Genomic DNA, 9,110 nt, shown 5'->3' with positions numbered 1-9,110 from the left:
ATGAATGCTAAACCCGCGTATGTGAAGGGCCGACTGTGTATATATTTATTTATTTATTTATTTATTTTACCTCTCTAGTCCTGCATTCTGTGGTCCGGAACGATTTTAGTTTGTCCAATAGGTAGATAGGCAGCTTTTTTTTTTTTTTTTTTTTTTTTTTTTTTTTTTTTTTTTTTTTTTTTTTTTTTTTTTTTTTTTTTACTTATCTGAATTATTATTATTATTACAGGAGTATTAAATTTATGCCCCTCAGGCCCCAATGTGGGTCAGTGACCTATGCCCAGGTGGGCTAATCCCCTTAAAAAAAAGCCGCGGGAAATTAAGGTTTGTTTACATCCGGCAGTTCGGCTGCTCTCTCTCTCTCTCTGCTTGTCTATACAGAGTACAACATTTAACCCTTCAATATATATGAGCAGTAAATAAGTGTTGCTTTCATATTCTTATGTAGAGTAATGACGATATGTTTTCACATGTGCACACTTACATACGCGCAGTCTCACTTTTTTTTACCATTAATCGTTAGCTACTTATATTGTTCCATTTATTAACATTAAATAACATTACAGGTACTTCAAACAACCATATTAATTTTTTTACATTAATTTTACTACAGCTAAAATCAGGGTCTTATTTTCTTCAGTTTTATATGTAGAACCAATCAGTCACTGGTTTTGTAAGCTTTAACATAAACAATGCCGGCAGCCGTCTCGTCTCCTCTAATATTCCACGTATTATTAATAAATTGTATTGTTAATTTTGCACACACAAACATTAATTCAATAAAAACAAATTCAGAAACATTAATTATAATATATATGAACAGTAAATAAGTGTTGCTTTCATATTCTTATGTAAAGTAATGACGATATGTTTTCACGTGTGCGCATGCGCCCTTACATACACGCTCTCTCTTTTTTCTTTACCATTATCGTTAGCTACGTCTATTGTTCCATTTATTAACATTAAATAACATTAGTTAAAACAACCATATTAATTTTACTACAGCTACAGCCAAGGTCTTATTTTCTTCAGTTTTATATGTAGAACCGGTCAGTCACTGGTTTTGTAATCAACGAAAACAATGCTGGGTCATTTCCTCGTGTGTTTTAATATTCTACGTATTATTAATGAATTGTATTGCTCAATTTTGCACACATAAACATTAATTCAATAAAAAAGACATTCAGTAATAAACAATAATGAATCTTTTGTACATACGAGAAATGACGCTGTTTACACGATTATGCACGTCGTTTGCACGTTCAAACCCGTCGAAATTCAAGTTTCCGCTGTCAAAATTTTTATTTATTTTTTTTTGTGTGTGCCAATAAAATACGTTAAGAATTAAAAACTCGCGAAATTTGAGAAGCTACTATACGACATTTAACCCTTCCATATGTCTTCAAAGAGACCATGATGCAGAGAAAGTGGTGCTAGTGCTTCGAAGCATAAGCACAAGTCACTATCTATCTAGGAAAAGGGTGAATTTCCATGGTCCGGCACCGGTCAGGTCCCGAGGTTGCCGGACTAGAGAGGTACAACCTGTACTCAAATTAATTGATCTCTTACGAGAATTTCAGCAATGCAAGTTAAATTCTTCTAAGTCAAGTCAGTGGCATTTTATAAGCAAAAAATTAAACCCCCTGCCTTTTATAATCCATGTGTAAGCGTTAATCTCCCTTCCTGCCTGTCAACAGCTCAGCTCCCCCCTCCTCCCAGCCAGCAGTGGGGGAGCAGACAATGTTGATAACGATTAATAAGAACATAAGTGACAGTAAAATACCTATTTATACCTTCTATTTCAGCTTGTCATTTAAGGATGTGATATTGAAAACGTCTCATCGAGAATCATTATTGTATCAAATTCATCTCTTTAACATATATACAGTAAAGATTATAATGTTTGTTGTGAGGTAGGGAGGAAGAGGGAGAAGGGTCCATTGAGGGGGTAAAAGTAACTGCACCAAACCCCCTCCCACAAAGGGTCACCTCACTGTTTGTCTACTGTACTGACACATTCATGATCAAATATTGTTTATTTGTTTTTATTTAAATTGTAAAGATATGTTACTGCAATAATCTGTGCTTATTAATGCCTGTACCCTTCATTTACATTACAGTATAGTAATATGTATATACCTCATAGGTAAAAACTGTCATTCAAGACATCTTCAGGTTATAAGACCCATTAATCCCCTTCCTTCCCCCTGGTCAGCAAATGTTATTCGCGGATTTGGCGATTCGCAGCCATTTTGAGAGCCTAACCCGGCGAATTTGAAGGGCATGCTGTATATCCTTTTGTTTTAAATTAGGTAAATTTTATTATTAATACAGATGGCCCTTAACATACGCGGGTTTAACTTACACGGATTTGCAAATACGCGGATTGCCGCTGGAGGAATATACATTATTCAAATCGCGCGTGACACACACACACTGTAACCACGCTTGTGTTAACATCAGCATTGTAGTTGCAAACTATTAAATTTCCGTGAATGTATTATATCAAGCACAGTATGAATAGGATATCACTAATATAACAGTATTTTAACCGTAAACTATTAAAAAAACGAGTACCATATCTTGAACATCGGAAGGTTAGGTGAAGTCTTTTGTTTTCATGTAGTTTATCCAAATTTATATTGAAATACATTATGTTTCAGCAAAACTACTATTTATTTCTGAGAATATGGAACTGTTATATTTTTGCTGAAATGACGTACGTATTACAGTGGAAAGTGACGAAAGCAATGACTTTCGCTTTCTTTCGTTCAAAAGATGTTACCGTAATTGCTTTTCGATTGGTTTTCAGTTAAAAAACTGTTGTATTCCAATAATATTCTATCCTAATTGACTTGTGATGCAACAGTTTTTTAACTGTATCGATTTTATCCCACTTTCCACTGTAATACGTACGTCACTTCAGCAAAAATATTACATTTCCATGAATGTAGTACTGTATATCAAGCACAGTATGAATAGAATATCATTGTAATATAACGGTATTTTAACCGAAAACTATTAAAAAAACGAGTAACATCTCTTGAACATCGGAAGGTTAGGTAAAGTGTTTTGTTTTCGTCATGTATTTTATCCTATTTTACATTGAAATACATCACGTTTCAGCAAAACTACTATTTATTTCTGAGAATATATTCATTCAGGCGCAGTTTATGTAAAATATACATGTGATGTAACGGCTTTTTAACTGAAAACGATTCGAAAAACACGTACCCTCTAGCCCTGTTCAAGTAGAAGACTGGGAGGAGCTGTTTGGTGCTGAAGACGATGACAAGGAAAATGATTTTGATGGATTTTATTAAAAATATTCAGAAATATGATATCGTATTATTTATTCAAGTGAATTAGGATAGAATATTATTGTAATACAACAGTTTTTTAAATGAAAACCACTCAAAAAGCGATTACGGTAAAATCTTTTGAACAACGAAAGAAAGCGAAAGTCATTGTTTTCGTCATGATTTTATCCCACTTTCCACTGTAATATGTACGTCATTTCAGCAAAAATATTACATTTCCATATTTAGTTCTGAGAATATATTCATTCAGTCACAGTTAAGGTAAAATATACTGGTGATGTAATATTTTAATGAAAAACCTGGTATTTAGAAATACAGTATCGTAGTTTTCTTTTGTTTCAAATTTAATTAACAAAGTTTGATGTTTCAAATGTAATGAACAAAAATTTATGTATCTATAAATAAACTTTAAAAAATTAATACTTTTATGTTTTACATCGTCCTGTGCTACCATACCATGCATTTGGCTACTTTGGGCTTGCTATGATGACGCAAGAGGTCTGCCCTGGCAACTGTACCGACACTCACAGCTGGTGGTGCGTCGTTTCCATTGTTTACTGGTAGTTACTGGTAAATATTTTTCAACCTAACGGAACTATTACCCGTTTAGGAGTCGACCCCCAATTTTTTGCCAAAAAATTTGGTCTTAAAAACTCAAACTACACACAGGTATACGGTATATGGTAAATAAGGACATGGGGGCCAGGGGTGTTTTTAGGGGGGGGGGGCGCAGAAATACGCAGATTCTTAACATTCACAGGTATCTCTGTTACCTAACCCCCGTGTATGTTAAGGGCCGACTGTACCAACAAATGTCCATAAAGTGACAGTGAGCTGTGGTAGTGAGAAACATGAGAGCATATAGCCAGTGATTTGGCTTTGCCAGTACAGTAGGCTATTAAATCAGCAAAAATTATTTTTCCAAAATATACTTCCCTAATTACAGTATTACCCCGCTTTACGCGTTTTTTTTACGCATTTCTACGTTTACGCTGTACCCCACCAGAACCGGTATGTTCACTTTACGCGGTGCATGTACTCTTTTACACGGGGAGCGGCTGGCGGTCATCTCGCGCCGCGCCAATTTGGGATTCAAACCTCCCGCCATGTTGGGTAAGCGGCGCGAGTAGTTTGCACAGTGTATGTTTTTGTTGCATTATCGGTGACGTCATATGACGTATCGGACTGTGATTGGGCCAAGCATCCTTACCTCCTTCCCCTCTAGCTGTGATTGGTTTAATGTAATATGACGTGCCCTGCCGCGGGAGTGATGAAGCCCGTTGACCTACCCGCGTTAGTTACACCCTTCCCGGCTACACTGTGTATATCGATATCCATTGTTCCATAAGAATGGCTGCCACCGGATCACCACCACCACACAGAAACCTTGCATTACCTGGACCCAGCCGCCCTAAGCCAAAGAAGATACGGCGTGCCCTAAGCTACGAGGTGAAGTACAAGATCATCCAAGAGTTGGAGAAAGGAACAAGACAGGTTGATTTGGCATGCCAGCATGGTGTGAATGAATATACGATCCGGACAATCAAGAAGGATGCAGCCAAGATAAAAACACATGAACATCACAAATTCTACAGGTGCTTCTATGATCAAGTATTGCCACAACCAGGTGCTTCTCAAGACGGAGAAGTTACTTGTGAGCTACTTGATTCGTCAGGCAAGATGGAACATGGCGGTCGACACGCGGTCAGTTCAGGAGTACACACGTGAGCTGTGTACGCAGCAGTGTCACGTAAGATGGGAATTGCAGAGCCCAACACTTCAATGCTTCCTCTGGGTGGTTGCAGAGGTTTAAGAAGAGGAACAAGATCACCAACATTAACATTGGTGGTGAAGAAGCTAGTGCTGACTGTGTTGCGGCTAGGGATTTTCCTCTGTTTTTACGTGAGATTATGGAGGAAGGATGGTACACCGATGACCAGGTGTTCAACATGTACGAATCCGGTCTCTTTTGGAAAAAGCTACCTTCCAAGACCTTCGTTGTCAAGACTGCCAGCAAGTGTCGGGGCCGGAAGTTGCAGAAGGAGCGCATCACCGTCCTCTTTACCACCAATGCCTCCGGTTCCTGTAAACTCAAGTTATCGGTGATCCACACAGCCCGCAAGCCACACGCCTACAAGATCATGGACATGACCAAGCTAAATGTCCACTGGCTGACCGCACGTAAGGCGTGGATGTTCTCTACCCTGTCCCTCTCCTGGTTTGATGACTGTTTCGTTCCTGACGTGAAGAAATTCTGTGAGCAACAGAATGTTCCATTCAAGATTTTGTTGCTGCTTGACAATGCACCAGGACACTCGCCCCGACTGTTGGATCGTCACTCCAACGTAAAAGTGGTCTTCCTTCCTCCCAACACTACGTCATTAATCCAGCCCATGGACCAAGAATTAATCTGCAATGTGAAAGCTGCATTCTCTGCAAAGAAGTTGCGTAACCTGGGTAACACCGATAGCAAGTGCAAAGAGGACGAGGAACAACAGTTGGCAGAGCAAGAAGTACTTGTGAAACACTTTTGGAGGAAATTTAATGTCAAGAAAGCTGTGGACTTCTTGTTGGAGGCATGGGATCAGCTGTCTGTAGCAACGGTTCGTCACGCATGGAGACATGTGTTGCAAGGTATCCCAGGTGGGAGGCAGAGTCAATCTGTGAATGGTGAGGTTCAGAATGTTGCAGTAGCAGTGGACCTTGCCAGAGAAGCTGCGCAGAGTGTTACAGCTGCAGGCTTCTCCGAGACCACCAACGACAACATTATGGAGGTGATAATGGATCCTGATGTGACTGCCAACGAGATGTTAGAAGACGATGACGTCAGTGAAGAGACAGGCGATGCGTCATTCCAAGAAGAACGCAAGTTATCGCATGGTAATGTAAGTTGTGCCATCGAGTGTGTAGAGAAACTGAAACTCCTCCTTTCCGACGACCCTGATGATAACTGGTATGAAGTCTTCACTACCCAGCTGTTGCAGATTATGGAGCCCTACATCAAGGTGTATCACGACAACATCAACACTAGCCGTCAACATAGCATTACCGAGTTCTTCGCCCGCAACCCACCACAGCCAGCCCAAGCCAGTGACAGTGACAGAGACAGTGATGGTGACTTTGAGGGATTTGTCAGGTAGGCCCTGATAAGTGTGGATGACAGTGATGGTGACTCACCTGAGGGCCAGTAGCCTGATCTCTTCCTTGGAACCAGCCTCCATTCCCGTACGCCGACCCATTTCTTCTACTAACGTGTTAAACCTAACCTTGATTTTTTCTAACCTAACCTACCATGACAACTGTATGTGTTAAACCTTGATTTTTCTTTTACCTGGTACAGTATATTATTCTCTTATTGATATTTCTCTTCTATATTATGTGTGTGTGCATACCATCATAAATTTAAGATGTTATTTTTACTAAAACGTACGTATTGTGTCAGGAAAAAGTGGAGTTTGGGGGTCGGCCCAGTCTCTATTTTAATTAATCCCATATGTTCTGTTGTTCACTTTACGTGGGCCTCCGTGGGTTCAATTGACCGCGTAAAGCGAGGTATTACTGTATATGGTGCATCTTATGAGCTGGGAAATATGGTGCTCTGTGTTGTCCTGTAGTGTTGACTCCTCTTTATCCCTGGCACACAGCCTCAGATTTATATTACAGTAAAGCCTCGAATGTGTACTCCAATATTGCAGTGTAAGGCGAATCATCATCTTGCGATTCATTAATTAAAACAATACAATTAATGAAAATTGCAAACCATGTTCTTTAAATATAGTTTCTAAATGCACCTTATATAATATAAATGAATACAGTAAAAGTCCAAAAATCCGGATGCCAGAAATCCGGACCACCCAAGAATCCGGACTTTTCGAAAACTAATTTTTTTTTTTTTAGCGGACTTTTGTGAGTATGTGCGCATGCGTGAGCACCACAGCTGCACAGCGACAACAAGCAACCATGTGGTCGCCACTTTAAAACGAGCAATCAAATTGTGACAACATACCGTATATACACGTCTATAACCACCCCTCGTTTATCGGTCGACCCTGATTTTTTGACCAAGAAATCGTTAATTTATGATATTCCTTGTTTATAATTCGACGCACGTTTTTTAGGGTAATGGAACAACAAAACCTTCAGTAAAAACGCTCTACGTCCTATAAACTGAGGCTCGCCGTGCCTGAAACACGAGTGCCGAAGGCAAATTGTTTACCATTTATTATTACGACACTTTACACTGAAACGCGGGTGGTTTCAACAAAAATATTGTATATTTCCATTCAAGTATTTATTCAAGTCAATTAGGAGGGAATGTTATTGTAATACAACAGTTTTTTAACTAAACCATTCGAAAAGCGATTACGTTAACATCTTTTGAACGAAAGAAAGCGAAAGTCATTGTTTTCGTCACCATTTTTTCCCACTTTCCACTGTAATACGTACGTAATTTCAGCAAAAATATTACATTTCCGTGAATGCATTATATCAAGCACAGTATGAATAGGATACCATTGTAATATAACAACATTTTGAGTCCTACTCTTTCCATTTACAGAGTACTGTACAAGCCCGTAATAATGGCTCCTAAAGTAGATAAACTTCGTTGTGTGAAGAGAAAGAAGAACACTTTGAAATTGAATGACAAACTTGAAATAATTAAGAAACTAGAACGTGGTGTGAGCAATACTGTTCTAATGGAAACATACGACATTGGAAAGTCTACAATTTATGATATAAAAAAGGCAAAGAATAAAATTCTAGAATTCACAGCTTTTTCATTAAAACTGCTCATTTTGATAAATGAAGCATGCTATATTTGCTTATGAATAAACTATCAAAATATACCTGTTCATCTCTTCTTTATTCCTCCTTAAATTTGAATTTTGAAAGTACTGCCTGAGAATCCGGAAAATCCGAAAATCCGGACCGACCCAATCCCCAAGCAGTCCGGTTTTTTGGACTTCTACTGTAATAATATTGTCACACAAGAGGAGATGGGACGCCATTGTTTTCGTTAGTGTTTACAGCCGGGAGTTTGGGACGATAGTTCTGCACAAGAAAATGAAGAAAATTAGACCCTGGTTGTAACTGTAGTAAAATTAATGTAAAAAAATGAATATATATGTTTTAAGTAATGTTATTTAATGTTATTACATTTAACAATAGAAGTAGCTAACCTCTGATGACAAAGAATAAAAGTGATATGGATTGGGAACACCAATATATACCTAAGCATTTAAGGATACTGCGTCATTTATCTTTTTAAGAATATGTACCAAAGATTCATTTCTGTTTATTACTGAATATGTATTTGATTGAATTAATCTTCATATATGCAAAATGAATACTACAATTCAGTAATAATACGTAGAATATTAAAACACACAAGAGGATAAGAGACTGCATTGTTGTCTGCTTACACCCATAATGTCAGTTATCCACTTGAAACTGTGAAACTGAAGGAAATAAGACCCTGGTTGTTGTTGTAGTAAAATTAATGTAAAAAGTATGTTTGTTTTAATTAATGTTAATTAATGTACAGTAGAAGTAACCCCTGATATTAAAGAAAAAAAGGTGAGACTGAAAGTGGAACGCCAATGTATACAGTACGTGTGCACTCAAGGAAACGTAGTCATTTATCTTAAGAATATGTACAAAAGATTCATTATATTTTATTACTGAATATGTATTTGATTGAATTAGTGTTTATATATGTGAAATAAACAATGCAATACCTTAATAATATGTAGAATATTAAAACACACATGAGGAGACAAGACGGCATTG

At 37.9% G+C, this 9,110-nt stretch overlaps 1 protein-coding gene across 1 annotated transcript in view; it reads left to right on the top strand.

The window, feature by feature from the left end:
* LOC121867232 (death-inducer obliterator 1-like) overlaps positions 1-7,931 on the top strand; it is a 73,015-nt gene extending 65,084 nt beyond the window's left edge. Inside the window, exon 5 of the mRNA XM_042367083.1 lies at positions 7,879-7,931. Coding sequence (XP_042223017.1) covers positions 7,879-7,911 — 33 coding nt within the window. The 3' untranslated portion in view covers positions 7,912-7,931. The remainder of the gene's footprint in view (positions 1-7,878) is intronic.
* Positions 7,932-9,110: the final 1,179 nt, after the last annotated feature.

Source organism: Homarus americanus, unplaced genomic scaffold, assembly GCF_018991925.1.
Source record: "Homarus americanus isolate GMGI-L3 unplaced genomic scaffold, GMGI_Hamer_2.0 scaffold6317, whole genome shotgun sequence".
Classification (NCBI taxonomy): Eukaryota; Metazoa; Arthropoda; class Malacostraca; order Decapoda; family Nephropidae; genus Homarus; species Homarus americanus.
This window is presented reverse-complemented; position numbering and strand designations above follow the sequence as displayed.